The sequence below is a fragment of the Tigriopus californicus genome, chromosome 2 (genome assembly GCF_007210705.1).
Source record: "Tigriopus californicus strain San Diego chromosome 2, Tcal_SD_v2.1, whole genome shotgun sequence".
Classification (NCBI taxonomy): Eukaryota; Metazoa; Arthropoda; class Copepoda; order Harpacticoida; family Harpacticidae; genus Tigriopus; species Tigriopus californicus.
This window is the reverse complement of record NC_081441.1, coordinates 14,540,762-14,563,518: the sequence shown is the minus strand read 5'-3', so window position 1 is coordinate 14,563,518 and position 22,757 is coordinate 14,540,762. Positions and strand designations below refer to the sequence as shown.

Here is a 22,757-nt window from a genome sequence, read left to right as displayed (position 1 = left end):
ATAGACTTTGAAATAAAAAAATGTTTCTCTTGATTTGTTGACATCAAAAACAATCGTTAAATGACTTGAAAGGTTTGCTTAAGGTTACTCAAAAGTTTGCAAATGATAATGGATATCCAAAAAAATCGAAGATCACGCTTATTCACATTTGATTGAGCTAGAAACGCATGTACCTACATCATACGGTATTGTCTCTGTAACTTAAAAAATTAATGTTGGACAAATTTTTAGATAGCATTCCAGATCGACCCTACATTCAAAGACTAGCTCGGTCTGCCAACTCAAATTCATTGGTAGACCAAACATCATATAAAGATTGAAAGGTAATAAATAAACGAATTATAATTTTTCATTTTAGTAGTATTGGGGATTACATTCCCTGTAGCGGTTAGAAAAGCCTGTGAAAAAAAACCGATTGCATTGACTGTTTTCGCCACTGAATTTCCCTACTTTTTTGTTCTCTCATTTTGTTTTAATACAATACACAGTGCGTTTGTGAGATCCACGCTGGCCCAAACATGCGGACAAGTAATGCGATCGTCAACGGACTCAACACCAATAAAAGCCAATCCTCGAAAATATGGTTTCAAAGAGCGCTCCAATTGGTCTATTGTTCAAAGACATCCCATCGTCCAAGTAAGAATTGAATGCCACGGGCCGGCTCCGTTCACGACAAATTGTATTGGCTACGTTCGAATCTTCGGAATATCGGATCTTGGATGTTATCAATTACCCTAAGTTTGTCAGTGTGATCAGAGTTCCGCAAAATGAAGCATTTCCTCACATTGGTTGTGGTAATCATCATTGGTTTGGGAGTTGAAGTCTCCTCGGTCACGTCTCGAAATAACACGCGAGCAGGGAAACGTAAGTTTAAAATCTGATCTTCATAGGTAGGCAAGAAGGACGAAATACATGTAGACATGAGGCCATTTTTTTAAAGCGATGGAGTTAATCTTACACCGAAAAAATGCCGAACTATACTACATAAGTTGGGTCTTTTCTCGATATAAGACTCACTCCGTGGCTTCAAAAAACTTGGCTCTGAGCTCGGACGTTCGTTCAGTTGTGCAGTTTGTGACATCGGATCGCATTTATATACTCATATTCATCAGACTGGGACTTAAAGAATTGTTTTTCATGCAACTCAAATTTTCGTTTTTGTCCTTTTTTATATTTTCAACTTTATCTGACGACTTTGTGATCCGGTAAAAAGACGCTCAGGTGAATGGTGCAATAAGTGGCATGCTACAATGGGGCATACTATCTATTGATACTTTAACGATTTAGCCACATTTTGCGTTATGACTTTGAAGGCGTCCTGCAATTAGGTACCTTCTCGTACCTTTTGTGAAGTGGACTTCCATAAAAACAAACCATGTGGCTTGTAGAAGTCTTGGGGAGCTACTGTTTTTTTTATCATCATAAACAACAGTCATTTAAACCCTGAAATACATTCAGTACAAACATACGTACGAGTACATATATTTGAGCCGCTATTTTTTTCTTGATCAGATAAATTTGGTATGAATTGATCTCAGCAAGATTAGGGCTTTGATTAACGAATAACAGACAATTGAAATGTGCCATTGCTTTTGTACCATCAAGAACCATTCCAAGGAAAATTGGCATCGAGTTCGTGTCTCGTAACAATGGCTGTAGTGAGGCTCAAAATGCCCTCAATTCTACAAAAATCATTTCATCATTTTGAAATTTCTTTGCTAGACTTCAGATTCCTATTCACAAAAATGGTTACAGAATAAGCCTATTTGGTTACTTATAGCCGGAAATCAATACATTTGCCCACAGCCTCGAAGTCTATGCATTCCGTCATTCTTGATGTAAGATATTCAGCTAATTAGGCTGTGTTTGTCCCTGCAATTAGTTAAAACTCTGTTAACGACTTTCCATCCCTTCCGTTTCAGTGTTTTCCATATTTCAGATCGTCAACTTTCCTGTAAGACATATTTCCGGTTTTGTTGTGAATGAAAGTGTCAAACATATGGTTTCTCATCTAATGTAGATACAATTATTTCCAGAATGCTCCTTGTGTGGGATCCTCAACCAGAAACGGAACATGTTTTACATGTCAGCTTAACGCATATGCATTAGAGCTATCACTTTGAAGCGATTATATGGAAGTTTATTCTGGATATATGGAAATGGATATATTATTGATATTGATACTTGAATGGAGGCAAGATACCTTGACTGAAACCCAGCAAAGAGATGACTTCAAAGACAACAAATCTCAAAAGGCACTATTCAGTCCGACGATAAATTGGGAACTGTCAGGTTGGGCACTGACAAAGCGGTAAGCTAACCCTTTTTAGTACATTTTTGACGGTATTCCGCCGTTCTGTGAAAGAGGAATTGGGAAAACTATTTGTACTGAGTTAGTTGGTATCAACCACAAAGCATGTACACACACGGACGCCGTCACGATTTTTGAAGATGTTAGGCCTACCATTTTCTTATTACGTTGAGGTAGTTCATGGAAGGTGGAATCCTGCTTTATGAGCGACAAAATTGAAAACCTTTAAGTCAATACAGCCAAATGTGAGTTCAACTTGTCATGTCAAGATTACGTCGGTAAGAGAACATTAGAGTATGTGAAATTGATTAGGTGAAAACATTCAAATTTTGTAAGTGAACAATTGAGGAGGTGAGAAAATTGAACAAGTTGAAAGTTGATTAGGAAGAACATTAACATAGGTTAGCAAATGATGTTTCAAAGAAGGCATTGAATTAAATACCGGGTGCGTCATAAAGAACTGGACACTAGGACCCAAGAGTTTGAAATGGTCACATCTTTGTCAATAATGAACCCATTTAGTCTATATTTCATTTGTGAGCTCTTGTGATATTAGTCAACTTAAACTATTATTCAGCCCTGCTCTTGGCGTTCATATATGCCTCCAGATGATAGAAATTGTTGAGGCTGAATATGGAGTTGAAGCCCCTATAGGTGTGGGTGAGTGAGACAATCAAGCTTTTTCGAAGCAGGATTTTGTTTTTGGCTGTAATTCGCCGCCAAATTGAGTAATATAACACTGCCAGATAAAGTGCAATGTTTGACTTTTGATCCTTGATAAAAATGAGCTATGTACGGCGTTAGATAGGCCTTTGTCTTGTTAGTTGTGAGGACCAGAGCCGCGCGTTATTTGAATAGAAAAACTTGAACTTGGTCCTCTGACGTTTCTAGCTTCCAAACAATAATTTTAATTGTCATCATTTTTACGTAATTGGTCGCAGAGAGACGGAATTCTTTCTCAACCCAGACAGGGTCGGACGACTACTTTGCTGGTTGTAGGGTCCTAAATAAAGTCATTGAGATTGGATATTTAGATGCGGTCACAAAGGAGGCATATTGTTGACCAAGTTTTATTCCCGCACTTTTCTTGGGCCTGAAAACGGATTTTCTTGGAACTCTGAGAGTTGTAAACTGGTTGCAAGCTCAGTCAAAGGCAAATGCCTTTTGGGCTGATTGGAGAATGATTATACCAACACCCAAGCCTTTAATTGTGAATAAGATGACCTTAGAGCAGACAAAATGGATGTTTCACATATATTCATCAGTTAGAGGCTTTCCCTCTTCCTAGAACGAGACCAGCTGACGGATTTGATGATTTGTCCAATGGGAACCTTCAGTATTTTGATCTGGCCCGCCACCACCATTAAATTTCATTCTGGATTTGCTTTCAGACGTTTTTCATTCCTCTTGAGTATCAAAAAGTCTATAACAACCCATTCTTTGAATCAACAATCATCTTTAATAACCTTTGAAAGTTTTATTTCTTATCATTTACTTTCTGTCTAACTCACATCTGCCCATTTGCTTTTTATTTGTCTCCCAAACTCATTTATTTCCGTATGTACCGTACAACAAAAAGAGTTGCCAGTGTTGTTCTTTACGACGCACCGGATAGGCTTGTTGTTTAGGAAAGGCTTTTTGAATGTTTCTGGGCTAACATATCTTGTTTTAGCAATACATGAAAAGCTCACTATCCAAATTGTTATGTTAATGCTTTCGAAAGCACCAAAAAATATATATATTTTTATCAACCACTTGGATTTGAAATGTCATGAGATTTTCATTTATGACAGAAATTAAAAATTAGATAAAGTTTAGCATAGCACCAGGCCAAATTGTTGCTATGAAATTTGATCTACAAAACAAGCTTAGATGATCGGCTTACTTGAATCTAAAAAATAAATGTATAAGTTTTTTATTGCGAGGTTGTCTCTCATTACATCAGTGTTTAATACAATGTGACATTACAATATTGTCTTCTTGTCCATTTTGGGTCTAGGTATATGATTGGTGTTCAATGGGACCACTGCAAAGATTTAGACCTCTCTTTACTGTGTGGCCTCGGAAAAACAGATCTGTCTTTAGAAAAAAGGAAAAAAAGGAAGGAAAATCTTCATTCCTGTTATATCTCGGTGTTCGGTTTTATAGGCCTTTCCTTGCAAATGTCTTATTTCAGGCTACTGCTTGAGGAATTTTGCGCGCCTCAAAACTACGGTATATAATTCCCGAGAAACGCAATCCTGAGGGTCGCCCGCCAATTGCTTTGGATTCCATATTTTTTCCTTATTTTTGAACTTCCTTTCCGTTACTGGGATTGGAATCCCAGCAGTTCAAGAAGAGAAATTTATTCAATTTACTTAACTTTTATTTACATATATTATTTGATCGACCAACAATTTAGAGTTAGCTGATCTGGCTAACCCTTGAATATAAGGTTGATCCGGAATTTTAGTCAAAAATTTGTCCAAGTCTGACTTAAATCCTGCTACTGGATCAACGCCTACATACGACCTACGAATATTTGAAGGCAGCAAATTAAATAATGAAGGAGCCCGAGAAAGAAGAAAGTTGGACTTCATTGTTCGAACTAGCCTGGATGCTCGAAGCGTTGAAGGTGCTCTTAAAATGCACATTAAGCCTCTACGGTCACTACAATTGACCCTAAATCCTGGGTTGGGACAAAGCTCATGAATGCTTTTGAAAACGTACAATATCAGATACCTTTCGTACCTTCTCTGAATGCTGTACAATCCCAACCTTTTAAGCTTCTCCGAATACGAGAGCAGTATCATGCCTTTGATGTGAAACAGCTTGGGACCTTCTCGACCTTTAACAAAAAGATGTCAGGAAAAAACTTCTTAGTAAAGTATGGGCACGGTGGAAAGAATCGACTTCAGTTGATGATGTGCTTTAAAGAATTTCTGCGTCATCCAGCTCTTCTGGGGTAATGTACGACGCCATGGCCAGAAAACTATCCTCCGCTTTTTCCCGACATTATTGGGGCTCACAAACAAGAGCTTTTGCCTCCAGTCGGTCGAATTCGGAAAAAAATCTGGGGACAGTCGGAAATGAAATCTTTGATCGTGTTCGTGCATCTTGTGAAGTGACCTCGAAATGCTCGGTTTGATGCTTGCACTTAATGGTTGCTCAGGCATGTTTTCCACATTGGCGACATGTTTTTTAGGCATCGTGAATCGTTATTATGAACTATTGCCGAATTAGAAATAGAAAAAGAAGAAAGGCGACAAGCATTTTTTTATTCTGCCGACTGCCTTACGTTCGATTAATAACTGGTTTTATTGCTGTCGGTCTATCAACGATAAGAAGAAAAGATATAGATACAACATATACATGGGCCTAATATTGCGAATATGCAAAAACTTTAGTAGCATGATGCAAAGTGGCATGACCATGAGTTGCAATATGAGCAAATCAAAATATTTGCAAGGAAATGTTACAAAATTTTACTCTTGCGAAGGTTAAATATGCCAGGACTTGCAAAACTTACAATATAGTCCAAATGATGCAAAGAGATGGGATAAAGTTTTTTTTTTTTCAAAAAAGCAATCGAATGTATTAGACAGCCGTGCTCATGGCCGTATTCTTTCTATTGTAAGCTACTGTGAGAAATTATCAATAAGCATTTACTACCAATTGGCAGAAAATGGCAGAAACTGAAATCTTCATTATTTCAAAATTGACCATTCCTTGCCGCAGCTAGTAAACCCCGTGAGAATGATTTGATTTGAGTCAAAATTTATTCAGATATATCGCTGAAGGTGTTAGCTCTCATTGCATCCAATTATCTTACAAATCAAAGCCGACGAATGCTCATCGCGAGGTAAGTGTTATCCTGTCAGGCTAGACGAGGCACTGAAATTAAGCACGCGTGTACGTTGTCTGAATCCCTTGGAATAATCCTCTGTTTAGGTGGAACCTCGGCTGGAACCTGCGCCCAAGGATTTGGAGTTTGCTGTACCTGTAAGATTATCTGACCATCCCTGTGTTTCTTTTACATCCAATGAATGAAAGTGTCATTAACGCTGTTTGTCTTCCAGTTACTGTGGCCTGTGGGGCCACAACATCGCAAAACTGCACTTATCTTGTTCAAGAAGCCACCACCAACCCCCCCGCCAATCCATGTACGTTTACTATTTGCAAGCAATCCTCTGACATCTGCAGGATTCGCCTCGATTTCACGGTACGATATTTTCTATTTGTATAGTTGATCGTAATACCGTTAAAGACCTGAGTAATTCCACCGATATAGCAATGATCCCACAATAACTTGCTTCAGTTTTGTGATTTGAATTTGAAAGCTGTCGATTCATTAGCCGTTACGTAATACCATTTTGGAATCCCTTAACAGTCCGTCGCCTGAAATATTTCATATGATGTAGCTGGACAACTCACCGATGAGTTTTGAATATTGAGAAGGAAAAATTGAAGGGAGCATCCAAAGCCGCCAATGAATGTATCAATTGAAAAAACGGTAATTTTTGCCACACTCTGAAGCATGTTTCATGCGTTTTTAAGGTTGGGTAAAAAAGAAGAAAACATTATTTTGTATTTCATTTTCTGGCTAGACATGAATCCGGATTGAAATGTTTACATTTCGAAATCGACGTATCAGTTGTTCGAGAAGTCGGAGGAGTTTGCATTTTCTGCTGTATCTCCAAAATGTTCCTCTAGAGGTAGAAAAATGTAAAAGTTATGAAAAACGTTCTAAAAGGCTGATATCATATTGTCTCACTTGTTAAGAAAAATTAAAGCAATGAAGCAAATGCATGGTTTTGTTAAATAAACAAGAACTGAGGTGTCCTGAGAATTTTGGTCAATTAAGCCAGTTTTGGATTCGGTATTTAGTAACCATTTTTTAAGTTCATCAAAACGGCCGCTCGTATTTGTACGTTTTCAAAAGCATTCATGAGCTTTATCGCAACCCACGTTTTAGGGTCAATTGCAGTGGCAATAGAGATTTATGTAACGCACAAAGTGTTTTTATCTCGAACTGGGGGAAATCAAACATGTCGAGGACGACCAAAATGTCTATCGCATTTAATGGATGTAAATAAATGTAATCCCTCATGCTTTTTAGACCTTCTCAATTGCTGGACCAGCCATAGGTACGACATCAACTGGTACCTCAATACCAGAGGATAAAGGTAGAGTTCTTTGTGAGACCCCTGGTTGGATATTGATTCGCCATGATAACCATCTGCTCAATCTCTAGGTGGTTCAGTTGGAGATTGCAATGTGGATTCATTTAGCGTCACCGCTCCAGGGTATAAGTCATCTCCTGTAGTTTGTGGGTTCAATTCGGGTCAGCACAGTAAGTGTCCGTCCTTTTAGTATCGTTCTATTGTTTTTATGTTTTATTAAGAGCCACTATATATACGTAAATAGGGTATGAATGATCCTTTTTTGGTCCTCTAAATCTGATATGAGCGTTGGAAAAAATTATTATGCACTTTACACATGTATCAAGTGGGTAATAGTTGTTGCCATATTTCATTCCCTAGTCACATCTTCAATCCGCTCATCAGTCTTGTTATGAATTTCGTAAAAGCAAATATGAACTATTTCTTTCAGTGATTCTGGATGCTTCCGGTATATGCCATAAGGCAACTTTTGATTTTACTGGAACTGGATCAACTCGTCAATTTGATATCAAAGGTACGTTTCAAACATATTTCCACTATAACTAAAAGTTTTGAACTATTTTTGAATTTTTTTGGTATGCCATTTTAGTCACTCAATACACTTGTGGAGATGAAAGAGGAGGTAACACCATTCTTGGTTTTGTCGACAAGAGCAAACCCAATTTATTTTTCATTTGTTTGTGGTTAAGGCTTGCACGGGCTTTTTAACCATGCAGGGAATATAATCCCCAGTACTAATGGCATTCTAATTTGCTTCAAGGTCCAAAAGGCTGTCTCCAATACTTCACGGGAGTTTCAGGAAAGGTTGCCAGGTAAAACACATTTTTTGACATTAACGGTTTCAATTGTGTACCTTAATGGGCCATGCTTGGATGAACCAGCTGAAAACCGTGAAATTAAATCGTGTCTTTCTCAATTGTAGAATGCTTCAGTTGTGCTTAACTTGATGTTTTTCTTTTTGAATTTCTAGTTATAACTTTCCAACAACATCTGCAACGATATCTTCAACAGGTAACAAGACTTCCTTTATTCAAACTGATGAATACCCCAATTTGCTTTCATTGCTTAATTTCGTTTCTCGTTGTAAAATTGGTCTTAATTAGACGCAACACTCTGATTTGGAACACTAATGTAACTGTCTCTTGTCAATTGATACGTTGTTAAGTTGGAATGTTTAGCCTAAAATAACATTCAAAATTGGCGAATCTTGTGAAAAAGATAATGACCGGCGATTATATGGTTCTTTGTATTATTATTTTAGTATAAGCCCAAATTCATTGTCTGTATTTTCCGGTATCAGGATAGTTGCAGCCCCGTCTTGTAGAGTAACTCCTTTCCAATATGCGAAGCCTGGTTCAAGCCCAGGCTGGCCAATTTCATGCTTCTTTCGAGCATTGAATTACAAGTACTTTTCAATTGTTTTGTTTCTTTATTTGCCGTATTAGTATTGATACTGGCGATGAAGATGCAATGCATCTTTAATATAGTTTCCTTTCCATTTAAGTAAATAACCTCAACAAAGGACCGCAATTTAGTTTCGGTAACTTTATCATTGCAGAATAATGCTGGAGCCTTAGTCTAACCAAGGACGACGTTATCACTGGACAGAGACGGTAGTGTGGGGGAAGTGTAACTTTTATCCAATTCAACCGGATGCATTTTTCTTCACACAAGCAGGACTTTAGTTGACTCAGAGAGCGTTCGTCAATCTCCATCAAACGTCTGCGTCAAAAGCAATGAGCTCTTGAAATTCAGTACAACGTGGGCACAAAATGACTTGCTTAGCACCACCTTGGTAAGATCTTACCAAAGTGGTGCTAGCTCATTCAATTTTTTGCCCTCAGTGATCTGAGTTTGAAATGCTTATAATTTTTGACACAGACCTTCAATTGAGGTCAAAATTGACGAATGCTTTCTCGGGCTATAATTGAGTCAATTCGTGTGACGAGAAATGAATTTGATTGATTGGAATGGGGCACCCCCGCATGGTTTCGTGAGTGCATATTTTGAGATGCGATTTGCACCCAGTTGCACCTACTCCGACTATCACATAGTTTCGTGAACGCACATCTTGAAATGCGACTGGGTAAAATTTAGTACTCTCGCATTTCAAAATTTGCGTTTACGAAACCACGTGGGGGTGCCCCATTGGAATTACTTGTTTTCCGCCACCACCGTCGCTGTCCGGAGGTAAAGTCGTCCTTGATCTAACTTAAAAATGCTCTAAGCAGTCTAGCTCATCCCTTGCAGCCACCCTGGATTTGATCTAGACAGTTTCTGAGGGTAAACGTTATTCTCCACCGATTAGTTGGCGGATCTACTTTTTTAGGCTTAACCTAACCTAATCAAACCTAACCTAACCTGACCCCATTTAACCTAACACGATATTAATAACCCTTAAAACCTCTATGTAAATTTTATAACATTTTGCCACACATTTAAAAATGAGCACCGACAAGTAATTGGTGGTGTAGCGAATATGCTAATTACAAGAATGTGTTGGCGTTTGACTATGTATTGCTTTGTGTTTGATTGGGAAATACACTCTACTTCAATAACCAGCGAGTATCACAACCCTTCTTAACAACTACATGGTGGCAGCGGTGGTGCCTGGTTGAATAGTGTCCGATCAAAGTCGTGTCCATAGTTCAATAATGATGGATTCGGGGGAACGCAAAGCCGAGATGGCAATGGGCAGTTCAAGCAACGGTGTGTGGATATCGCCTGTCCCGAAGAGGTCCGAGGACAAGTTGGTGGATTACGTGAAGTACTTTGATCGCGTGGCAAAGGCCAATGGGTGGACGGATCAGGAAGCAGCGAGAATATTTCCGGGACTTCTAGAGGTGGGGTCGACGGTAATGGAAGATTTGGAGGAGCGAGTCCTGAAGAGCTTTGAGCTAATCAAATCTACTGTCGCACCTTTGGGAGAAACGTACCGGGAGGCTGAGGTTCAGAAATTCTTTTGGTCCCTGGTCATGGAAAACGACGAAATCCGTGATGGAATTCGTAAGAAGATGTCGAGACGTGGTGATGGAATGTTACCCAAAGTTCGCCAAGGGAAATCGAGATCTTTTGGTTAGAAATCGTTTCATTCATGGTTTGGGCCCCGAGCTGAAAGCTGTTGTCTTTAACGGATGAAATGGGAAACTTGATGAGGCTATCTAGACGGGCTTGATGGCACAGGGTGTGAGAGATACTCTGGGCGAAGGAATATTGGTCCGCGATGGGTCAACCTTGGGGAATCCGAATTATAACGACTTACAACGAACGTGTTACAACTGTCGAAGAAAGGGCCATTTTGCTTGGGCTTGTCCTATGAAGACGGAAGCGAGGCAAGATTCGTGATGAATGGCATTCTTTGTCGGTTGATGAGATGGAGTCGAACTGGATGGGAGGTGTAGCGAATATGCTAATTACAAGAATGCGTTGGCGTTTGACTATATATTGCTTTGTGTTTGATTGGGAAATACACTCTACTTCAATAACCAGCGAGTATCACAACCCTTTTTAACAACTACAGTGGATAATAACGTTTATCTTTCTGAGGACTTGAGCAAGCCCACAGTGCTCCTCCTCAGCTGTCTTCCTCAAACCCATCGATGGCGTCTCGGGTTCAAGGCTCTCCTGAACAGTTGGATCTATTGGTCATTCCATGGAACTTTTACACTGTATCTACAATATGATTTCTGTTGGAATGCTTAGACTACATTAAGCCAACAAAATGTTCCGTCCACAATCGCGTACATCATCTTAATATGATATGGATAAGTGATGTACAGGATGAATGATTGCTCCCGGAACGGGTTTTATCAAAATGTTAAGAAAATGTATATTATGATCTTGGGAAAACCACAAAGTTGTTGGATTGCCCATCGTGTAGTCCGTTTGTCGGTCAGATGTCAACCAAATGCCAGCCTAATGCTCGTAGCGACGTCGTGATCCATCATAACCAGCTCCTCCAGCCCTTGATCATAGATGTACAATGTCGCTGGAACCGGTTGTATCAAAGAGCTTTGTGATTCAGGGTGAATCAATCTCTACATCGTTCCTATCACCAAGGAAAAGCCCCAGTACGCGAGGGGCTGGTCAGCCCAGCTACATCCATGGGTGAGGAATGTCGGCTACATGTTGGAAGGGAGGAGAAACAGGAAATCCTCGGTCATCAAAAACGATATTCTCGTGATCATTTTGAGAAGAGGGAAGAGGATCTGAATAAGCAAGCTCATCCTCAAGGATCAATGTTACCAAAATGCCGGCCCCCTGACGGCAAATGACTGTTCTTCCTGAATGCCCCGTTGGGACGCAGTTCTGGCCCAATGTTTTGTGTGCAACAGTTTTACAGAAGAAACCGTCGCCGTCCACCAAGGGCCCTGGGACAACCCATTTTAGCCTCCATAAAGAAGAGGCGGAAACCGACGTGGTACGGGAAATTTAACCAAAACCACAGTCACATTTTCGCGCTCGAGGAGAGCGCAGTCACGCATCACCTTTCATGGAGGACAGAAGCCTCGATTTGGAGCTCGAGGAGAGAAGTCAGTTTTTGAACCTCTCCGAGGAAGAACCACCTGCCATTGTTAAGTGCTGGGACTTCGCCATTGTTGTGGTTCCAATAAGTTGGAACTGTTTTGAAGGACAGAGATCGTCATCATATGGGAGTAGGAAACCCAGGAAGCTGTGCAGAAGAGCAAGAGGACCTGGGGAAGTGCCGAGTCTGAGTAAAGCACTTCGTCACTCTGTTAGTGGACCTTCAATCCCGTCGAGTGGACGTCATCCAAGCATCTCCGTTGGACCATCTTGCCAGACATCTAGCAGTAATTATTAATTCATCGATTTCAAATGCGCATGTCCCCTTTTCCATAGGCCCCTACAATTCCCCCACTTTTCTTACCGGAGCAAGACAGCTGATAGGCGGTGTGTTTGTGATGAATAAAGTAGATTGAACTGTACAGTCTGCCTTGAAGAGTAGCCTAGATTTAATAAAGTAGATTGAACTGTACAGTCTGCCTTGAAGAGTAGCTTAGATTTCCCAGACGACCGAGATCGTGCTGGCATCGTAGGGAGTAGAGGTAGCTAGCGATTTGTATGCTTAGTCATTTGATGATTGTTTGAAGCCCTGATAAAGGAAGCTCAAACTATTGCTTGTACCCTGATTAGGGTTATAACCGAAGGCCTTAAGACAGGTCTAAGAAATTTAAGCCCTTGTACTAGGTGCTCTCCATCTTTGAGAGATATCAAGGTATTTTTACCTAGTGCTTGGGTCAGGTGTTCCATGTTTCCGTTCACCACGGGAATATATTAAGTCAGGACCTTTCACCCCTGGCTGGTGGACGGAACACAAAATAAGTCATTCTAGTTGCTTATTAATCTGAAAGGAGATTTTGCTAAGATTATGAAGGCACACCATCTTTTGGCACCCACAATTGTTTTTCGTTGTGGGTTGGCTAACATGATATAATATTTGTCGGTGCATATAGTACCAAGTTGCAATCTTTAAATAAACGTGAATATAGAATGATTTAATGGTATCTCCCCTCACGCGTTATAAGAAAATCAGATCGTGAGGTCGGAAATATTCAAAACAGAAATCACTGTAACCCGTGTGGTTTATACATACACATATTTAGTGCAGGATTTCTGTGGTAGAATGCAAGTTATAAAAAGAAAACTATTTAATTTCGATTATTACAACGATATCCAAGTTTGAATTTCCCACTATTATCTATCGTTTTTGTTTTCCCGCCAAGTCCCAAAACCGGAGGATTCGTGAAAAAAAGCGAGAGCAATTGCGAAATGACAGACCCTTGTCACGTACCTTTTTGAAGACTGTCCTAACTTCGTTAATAAAGATTGTGCATTTTATGGCAGCGTTGCGGGAATTTGATATTGGTACCAATTAGGACTCGCGCTTGTTCCGCGGGTTGAGGAATCCGATTTCTGCAGCAACATCAGTGACAAGGATAAGCGTTTCCTTGAAAGAAAACACGATAGTGAACAAATCGAAGTCAGCCGATGCGAACATGGAGGGTGATTCCTTCCACGGGAGCCACGCCCGCGCTGCGGCCGAGATTCTATACGGTCCGAACAATGAGGTGGACGAAGTCATGAGCCAGGTCAGTGGGCGGTTCAATCAGTCCAGTGAATCATCGTATGTCAAGTGAGTGGAAGCCCACGTTGAATTGGCCAAGAAACAGGCTGAAGCCGTGTGCGTTTTGGAGCTCGACTCAGTGGACAAAGAGTTAGCCGAGCTGGAGGCCCGCAAGAAAAAGCTTCTCCGGAAGATGAGCATTGACGTCCTGACCGCGGAAATTCGAGCTAGGGAAGAAATAGATGGCCCTGACCCAAGGATTAGAGAAGAAGTTTTGAGGGTCAATCCAGCACCCACAGTCAATAAGATGGCACCGTCAGCTCTGGGTTTGGCTCATTTGCCAGCACAGGCTCTTCCCGCTTCGTCGACTGCACCTCAAGGAGATCAACTTCTTGTCCAGAGCAAAACGGCCATTCTCGGGCAATCCATTGAGTTATAAACAATTCATTTGTCAAATTGAGGATGTCATCAAGCGAAATTTATCCAATCCTTGATCTTGATTCAATCAATTGCTCGAAGTAGTATATGGAGATCCGAGGAAACTTGTGGAAAGTTGCACATCCTTGAAAACGGGCATTGTTACTTTGAGGCCAAGTATCGTTTGAGTAGACGTTACGGTAATGAGTCGTTTTTAGCCAATGTTTATATGGAAGAACTGAGAAGTTGGCAACCAGTCAAAGATAATTACGTCAGGAGCCTACAAGATTTCCATTGTGCTCGATTGAAATGTTCTTCTGTTGTGAGTAAAGCCGAGTTAGATTCCCCTCGTTTCATTGAAGATCTTGCAAAGAAAATATCGTATCACATGAGGAACGCCTGGAGATCAATTGTCCTTCGCAGCCAAAGAGATCCATCGAGTAGAGGAGGCTTCCAGTTGTTTATCATGTTCGTGAAAGACATGCTGGAGAAGGCTAGCGATCAAATTTACGGCGAAGAGGCTATCAAGGGAACTCTTACTATTGCAAGGTCCCGAGGCGATATTGAGACTGATCTGAGAAGATCAAGTCCCGTAAAGAAAACGACTACATACGTGACATCCACAAAACCCAAAGAAAGTGGCTGTTTAGATTGCGGCTTTGCCTACGATACCGAGTCTTGTGCAACATACAAGACCAAGAATCTAAAGGAAAGGCAAGACCTGATCCGAAAAAAGGTGCTTGTTTCGGATGTTTAAGGGGCGGCCACATCTCCAGAAAGTGTAATTCGTGACGTGTGCGCGAGATTTGTGAGAAAACCCACCTTACATCACTCCACGTGGATCAAAAGAGTGTTGAGCAAATCCAACACAAAGATGGATCAGAGGAGAAACTGGTAACTACAAGGGTCGTTGCTGTAACGGGCACCACCATTGGGATGAGCGTTGTCAAAGTTCGGGTTTTCCATGCGAATGACGAATCAAACTTTATTGAGGGTTTGGCTCTTTTAGACCCAATGAGTTCAGGGACGTTTGCTTCTAAGTTTTTGCAGGAGGCTCTCAGGCTGGCCGGACCACAAACAAGGTTATCAATTCAGACCATACACGGCTGCCCAACTGAGGAGACAACTATTTTGACGGGACATCGTGTGCAGAATGGCAACGAAAGAGAACTCATCCATTTGAACTCGGTCTTGATTTGTCAGAACCATGCAAGTTAACGAGTTGGCCAGCCTCAAGTTAATAAAGAAGTGGCCAGACTTTGAACCCATTTGGAATGAAATCGCCCGCCGGTACTCCTGCTTATCAGCGTGGACATTCCTGCTGCCTTGCGACCTCTTAAGGTGATCGTGGCAGATGATTCCTATCAACTTGCTCCGTATGCCATTCAGACCAAATTGGGATGGTCCGTAATGCGGCCGTTAGATACTGGTGGAGATTGTAGAGAAATCCTCTGTAATTTAACTAAAGTTGTACCTGGACGAATTTTTGGAAGAGAACTCATCAAAGACCTGGGCGTGGCCGAAATGTTAGCCAATTTGTCGGATTCAGATTTCGTCAATCCCCGCATTCCCAGTGCCATGCAATTTACTGGAGTTGATGACATCATTTCACTGAAGATTGGAGAGTCACCCCACTGGGAACTCTTGCCCTTGAAACTTCGGAGCTTCCAGCCAAGAGAGCTTTGGGAGTCGTTTGGAACGTCGAGGACGATACAATTGGATTTCGAGTCAAGATTGACCAAACTATGCTTACTCAAAGATCGATGTTGTCAACAATGTCGAGTGTATACGACCCTGTGGGTCCCAAACGATCTAAGTACCTTTACTTGCCCCAAGTATCACCGCCCTGCGAACAAGCTGGTCTTGTTAGAGAGGGGTGATGGGTCCAAGAACCCCAACGAGGGAGCCAGAAGACAGGGTCAAAAGAAAGTAATGGAAAAAGAAGAAAACGTGTAGGGTCCAAACCAATCCGGCTTTGGATTGAGCCAGATATTACAACAATATCCAAGTTTGAATTTCCCGCCAAGCCCCAAAGCCGTATGATTCGTGAAAAAAAAGCGAGAGCAATTTGTGAAATGACAGACCCTTGTCACGTACCTTTTTGAAAACTGTCCTAACATCGTTAATAAAGATTGTGCATTTTTTGGCAGCGTTGTTAGCATTTGATATCGGTACCAATTAGGACTCGCGCTTGTTCCGCGAATTGAGGAATCCGATTTCTGCAGCAACAACGATCATCTAATCTTGATCAAGATGAGCATTTTTTCAAAAAACGCAGGCTGGAAGGCCAAAACTGGAGAGTGAATAGTGTTTAATTGTGAGTAACATACCTTGTTCAAGTTCTAAAAATCATATTTGATGCTTGAATAAATATAACTTTTAGTGATATCCTTCAGGCACCCTCCTGGGTTCAATTTGAGTTGAAACCTGAGTAACGGCAGCAAGAGTGAAAATCAATTTTGTGTTTTTACTGCACCTGAATGGGTTACCCGTGGGCAGTGCAACTCCAGCCGATAGATTGTAGCGCCTCTATAATCAGAAACTATACCCTATCAGTCGGTCGGCTGTAACCCTTTAACTCTGAAAACGAGTCCGCCTGGCTAGCTCGCATCGCACTCTGTAAGAGTTGCTTCCTCTAGGGTTGGTACATTGGTTAAACGGCTTGGTTTATGCCTGCAGACTTCGCCATCCGGAGTCACGTTTAGCCTACTTATGCTACACGAAATATGGTTTACGTTTTGCACTTCAGACGGCGCTTTGTTCAGGCAGCCTTTACCAAATAAAGGGCTGATTGCGCCGATTCCTCTTTCTTGAATTTTAATGCGTTTGTGTTGTTTTTGGCTAATTCTGTCAAAAATTTATTTATGATTAATGACCCGGGTCACATAATGTCCGGAAAAGAAATTGCTTTCAAGGCAAGGCAACAGCAGTTTATTTAGCAATCTTTTCCCGTTTTCTCTGGGCCGTATGACGTTGCAAATAGGGTACCTTATACGACGAGAGAGTTTGAACACAGAAGAGCGTTTATTTCATAGAGAAAGCATAAGGAGATTTTAGAGCACATGTGTACAACGATGTATAGCGATGGGAGAGGTGCTGAGAGTCTTTGACTGGAACTAAACCGTCCTTTTTCCTTCTCTTTTTATTTCTGCAGTATTTACGTAACAATGTTTTGGTGTCTAGCGAAGGTTTTTATTGGCAAGCTCCCTTTTGGGAGGCCTACGTTTACCTATGGCAATTAATATTTTTGTTTGTATTTGGGGTGCTAGGGTCGGAGGGGCGAGCCTCGCTCGGCCAGCGAAGCTAGCCAGCACATCGTCCGTATTTAGTTCCGATTGGCAGTGCCATAATCGGTATCAGATTGGTTCTCCGTCTGTGGGTGTGGAAAGCGTCTAACTGTTTCCTTGAGAGAGGTCGGGGAGGAGAATCGAACCGGTGACCTCTCACTTGATAGGAAACTGTGCTAGCTAACCACTACACCACGTCTCCTCCCATAATACAATAGCAAAAAAATAAAAACTAGTCGTGCACTACGTTACGCATAATATTTATGTAGCTTTTTGCCACTTTCAGTGACACACTTGTCAAGTCAGTGTTACACCATGTGTTTTCGACAAGAAGTAGGCAAATGTGCCATTTGCTTTACCGCCGTGAAAATGGGATCAGCCATCATTGACCAAGGATCTTTTGGTCTGTCCGTCTCAAGTACTACAGCAGCAGCAGTGACTGGGGTTCAAGATTCAGGATGTACATCGGACTACCTGGAGGTACAGTACTTGTCCTATACATTATCTCACATATGACGGTATTTTTGCTTGAATCACAACATGGAGTTCTCCAGAACTAGCGATGGACAGTGCGTATTGGACGGACAAGGAAAAGGCAATAGTCTTGTTCACAACAGTAGGTCAAAAAGCGCAAGCACTGTTTCAATTTGGTAATCAGGTTGGAACATATGCTCCTTTCATCTAATCTCCACTAATGCTTCATTCATCACGCTTTTGAGCCTTGTTGTCTAAAAAGGTATATATAGTGTAAAAAACATCTAGAAATGTTGTAAAATGGCCAATGTACAAATTACCATCTCCTCCAATGTTTCATTTTCCCGTCTTTTTTGCGGACTTCCTTACCGCTGCTGGGATTGGAATCCCAGCAGTTCAAGACGAGAAATTTATTCAATTTACTTAACTTTTATTTTTTATATGTTATTTGATCGACCAACGAATTAGAGTTGGCTGATCTGGCTAGCCCTTGAATATAACCCGGGAGCTCCTAGGTCGACATTTTCGTCACTATGCTTCTCATGCGAATCAGCTATTTAGCTTGAAGGACCTCAGTTTGGGTTCTCAACTCGAGCAAAAACAGGTACTGCCGAGCAATTAAACATCAAGAACGAGTCTTGAAGCAACCCTTTGTTCGAGTCTTAGCAAGGCAGGGTCACGTTTTGACACTCGGTTAAGCATTTTTGATTTTTACTTCTGTTCCCTCTTTTGCTAAAGATGGGAGCCCTAGCTAAGGTCCTTTAGGCTAAACAGCTGCCTTTCCGATTCAGTACACAGGAGTTGAAGGGTTAAGGTTGATCGGGAATTTTTGTTAAAAGCTTGTCCAAGTCTGACTTATATCCTGCTACTGGATCAACGCCTACATACACCCTACGAATATTCAAAGGCAGCAAATTGGACAATGAAGGAGCCCGTGAAAGAAGGAAATTGGACTTCATTGTTTAAACTAGCCTGGATTCTCGAGGACTTGAAGGTGCTCTCAAAACGGACATTATGCCTCTACGGTCACTAGAATTGACCCTAAACCCTGGGTTGGGACAAAGCTCATAAATGCTTTTGAAAAAGTACAATATCAGATATCTTTCGTACCTTCTCTGAATGCTGTACAATCCCAACCTTTCTAATCTCTCCTATTACGAGAGCTCTCTCATATCCTTTATGTTTGTGGTAAAACATCTTTGGACCTGTTTGAATTTCTTTAAACCTGCTGAACTAATTGGAGCCTTAATGGGCGAGGCATATATGTACAGAGTTAGCATCGTGATACTATCTCTGGACTTAAACGTGCGATATATCTAACCACATGTTTGCAAAGCTTTACCAACTTTCAACTGGATATGCTCATCGAACTTTCCATTATCTTGGAGGACTGCACCTAAATCCTTTATGGATGAGACCTGCTGAAAGATTTAACATTTTTAATGGCGATAATTTAAACCCGGATTTAAACGCTATGGGCAATAAATTCAGCTTTAAGCCATTAAAAACTAAAGCCACATGAAAGTGGTGATGAACATCTCTAGTAAGTGTATTTACATAGGTTCAATAAAATAGAGATCTAGTCTTTTTAACCCAAGAGATAAAAATGCCAGGTGTGAAGGTTTTATTGAATAGCTCTTACGCCTTATTATTGCTGAAGGATGGCAAAATTAAAGAATTATAACAAACTTCTGTCAGAATCTCTGATTATTCTTAACCAGAATTGACGTAGTACATTGAACGAAGATCAAAAGATGCAACTCAATGGGTTTTTCCAAATACACTTTAAAGTCAGAAGACCAACCAACACATAATTCATACCAATCTTTCATTAGAATTCAACGTTGGTTTTCTTCATTCCCTCCAGTTTTGAAGAGTATTTTGGTGTGTTTATAGGCCAGGGCACAAGCCAACAACTTTGCATTCCAAGCTTAATATATGGAAAGGGGGGCCCCAGGCCAAATTGCAACAGGCACACTTCACTACACTGCGAAACTCCCTCACTCAATGTCTTATGGGTTTACAAGTTGGAGCCTCAGAGCTAGACACTGGTGGTTGTTATTAACTGACGGGGTAAGAATTGAAATTACAGGTGGCTTCTTACATCATATCTTTAAACCTTTAATCCCCCTTCCCGGGCTCAGTAATGTGATTTGCAATTTGTAGAGTAACGGTCATTGAAATGATTTATCTTGGTACGTGATCTGAGAGTGAATCCACTTGGTTTGTCATGACCTGAGCTTTCAAGGGAAGGAGGGGAAGGAAATTTTCAAGGGAAATCAAAGATTGACATTCTTTTCACAGATAGGCAAATAGAGACTCACTTACAAATCTTGTGTCCAAAACCACATGTCAATAACATCACATCTTCTTCATGCTGGTCCAATTTTTCCTAATTTTAATTGAATCTGTATCAGGTGCTTGCACTCGCAATTCCTAATGATATGACTTCAAAATCGGATGGCCAAGTTTTGGGAAACAAGGATAAGGTGTTGAAACAGTATAGACGCTTTGTCCATACTAGCTCACCTATGAAGGATCTTTCATGCCGTTCTCTTCCGTCTTGAGTCTCATCTGGAGTTTGTAATACAAAGTTTTCCAATGGGGAACACACGAGTAGACGATATTAGATCTGATATTTTCAATGGCTGTAATCCAGCGTGGGCGCGGGTCAAGTGGCCAAGTTCTTGATATGGATCGACAAGATGGTAGTGAGGTCAACCCAAGGGCGGACAATTCAATATCAGTCACACACATGAATTAAAAGATGATTTCGCTTCAGATTTCCTAAGGTCGGGGCACGGTCTCTTCAAATTTAGCGCTTTCAATGTCTCGTAGCTGTCGATTTTAGGGTGACTCTGCACTTCCTTGATCACACTGATGAATTGGGCTGTCTCTAACGGTCAGTGTCTTCAAATATTTGTAAAAAAAATTCTAATTGAATACCGATTTCATCAACATTGCCCAATTTAAAGTTGAATTATCAGTAACGATCTGCTCCACTAATACTTCATAAAACTAGTGCCTTGAACTTGAAGTTCAATTCAAATTTTACGGACAAAGTCATTACAAGTTGCTATTTAGCACTCCTCCAAAACAATGAAATGTTTGATGAGCGTAACCAGTTGAAAAGAGATAAAGTTTTAAAACGTGTGGTTGTATACTCTAGTCCCTCAATGACCAGCTTTACATGCTCTACCACTTGGGAAACAGAACAAAGATTTTCGTTTTGATGATTGTGATTCAACATAATCCTTAATCGTGAAAAAAATCCTAAAACAACACCGACTTAAGTTGTGGACCATGGTCCGATCATCTCATTAATGGTGCTGCAATGTGACAGAAAACACTTCGTGTGGGGCTGTTGGGTAACGAGAATAAAATTTCGGTCGGGCATCGGGCATAAACTGTAACTAGATCGACTGTTAGTTTTTCAAAAGGACGAGAAGGTTCCTCTTTTCTGACATATGGTTCTGATTGATGTTAAGGCAATTGATCTTTGAATTGATGTCAGAATAAAGGTTTGGCAAATGTATTTATAATTGGGACAGACACTTGGGCTCTCGTAATACTCTGATGAGCATCGCGAAGGTGGACGGAATTGAAAAACAAATTGATTATGTTGTCCGGAGACGAATACCAAAAAAAATAAGCCCATCTTTATCATACCTTATGTCCAAGTCGAATGCTCTATCATGAGTTATATCTACCTAACATGGAGTTCATTTTTTATACTTCTCCGAATGAAGCCTTATGTTGTTAAACCATGGTTCTAATCACCCGCTTCAGGTTGGGAAACAACGTTAGCCACTACACCCCGTCTTCCTCTAATTTCAATCAATTTCATACCGCACATTCTTGTAAGATTTTCCATCAATCGGAATAATAACGGTCGATGTCATTGTTCGAGCTCATGTGTGGGTATTATATCCACCATCCATTTCATTCTCTCACTTTCCATGCCTTTCAACTGACCAATAAAGCTCCCTTATGTTCTTTCTTGCAAATTGGAAACGTCTCCCCTATTTCTTGTTCCCACTTCTTTCCGAATTCTGCAATTCTGTGGATGCTTTTGAACTTTCGCCTTGACATCATTCATCATTCAAAGGCAATCAAGTACGGTTTTGGCTTGACTTTCAGATCCCGGGCAGTGAAAGAGATGCTGCTGCTCCAGATGACTTCACCGTGGGAACCACTGGATCTCATGGTCATGATCGTGTGTGTGGACGATTTTTTGGATACTCTGATACTGACTTAGTTGGAGTTGGAGCTGTTCTGACAATCGTTAGTCTATATCTGCAGTAAGTGAATTTGGATGATTTCAGATAGATTAAGACTATGGAATGCCGATCAATCTGTACTCATTTTATTGCCATCACAAAGAGGTGTATCTCTGCTAAAGGGGCTCCATATTTTTTTGGAACACTTCAATGCATGTCAAGAAACATGTCTTGTAAGTAGAGATGGTTTTCAGGAATTATTAGCTTGCAAACAATGATGGAGTGCGAATGGTTAAAAGCCTTTCAAATAAAATGTAGGTTGCATCACTTTGATAAGGCAAATAATTGGCTTATTCCTTTTTTATAGCTCAACAGCGACCATTCAGAATGATATTTAAAACGGATGCGGATGAGTCAACAATTGGAGATATGGAGGACTTGGTCGACACGAACGAACTAGCTAAATTCCCTGGAGGGATTATTGGATTTCACCTCAACTACGCTTTGCAAAGATTGCTGATTAATTTCGGGAATGTGAAGACAAGCAATTCTACCTTGGTAAGAATATTTTTCATTATGATATTTATATTATTATACATTACATTCATTTTTTTATCAAAAAATGTGGACCATGTGTTTAGCAAAATACGATAAGAACTAAAGAACTGTTTGTCCATGATTTTTTTTGTGCGGATTCCTTACCGCTACCGGGATTGGAATCCCAGCAGTTCAGACGAAAAGATTATTCGAGTTGGCTGATCTGGCTAATCTTTGAATATAAGGTTGATCCGGAATTTTAGT

At 40.7% G+C, this 22,757-nt stretch overlaps 1 protein-coding gene across 1 annotated transcript; it reads left to right on the top strand.

Annotated features, from left to right (window-relative positions):
• Window positions 1-663: 663 nt before the first annotated feature.
• Window positions 664-22,070, top strand: LOC131893360 (uncharacterized). Its single transcript, XM_059243357.1, has 15 exons — window positions 664-864; window positions 1,923-1,954; window positions 2,037-2,085; window positions 6,132-6,152; window positions 6,242-6,292; window positions 6,370-6,512; window positions 7,410-7,476; window positions 7,545-7,643; window positions 7,904-7,987; window positions 8,063-8,095; window positions 8,234-8,285; window positions 8,444-8,484; window positions 17,549-17,742; window positions 21,877-22,020; window positions 22,062-22,070. Exons 1-15 carry the CDS (start codon window positions 768-770, stop codon window positions 22,068-22,070), a joined length of 1,116 nt encoding a protein of 371 aa, XP_059099340.1. The 5' UTR covers window positions 664-767.
• The last annotated feature ends 687 nt before the right edge of the window (window positions 22,071-22,757 follow it).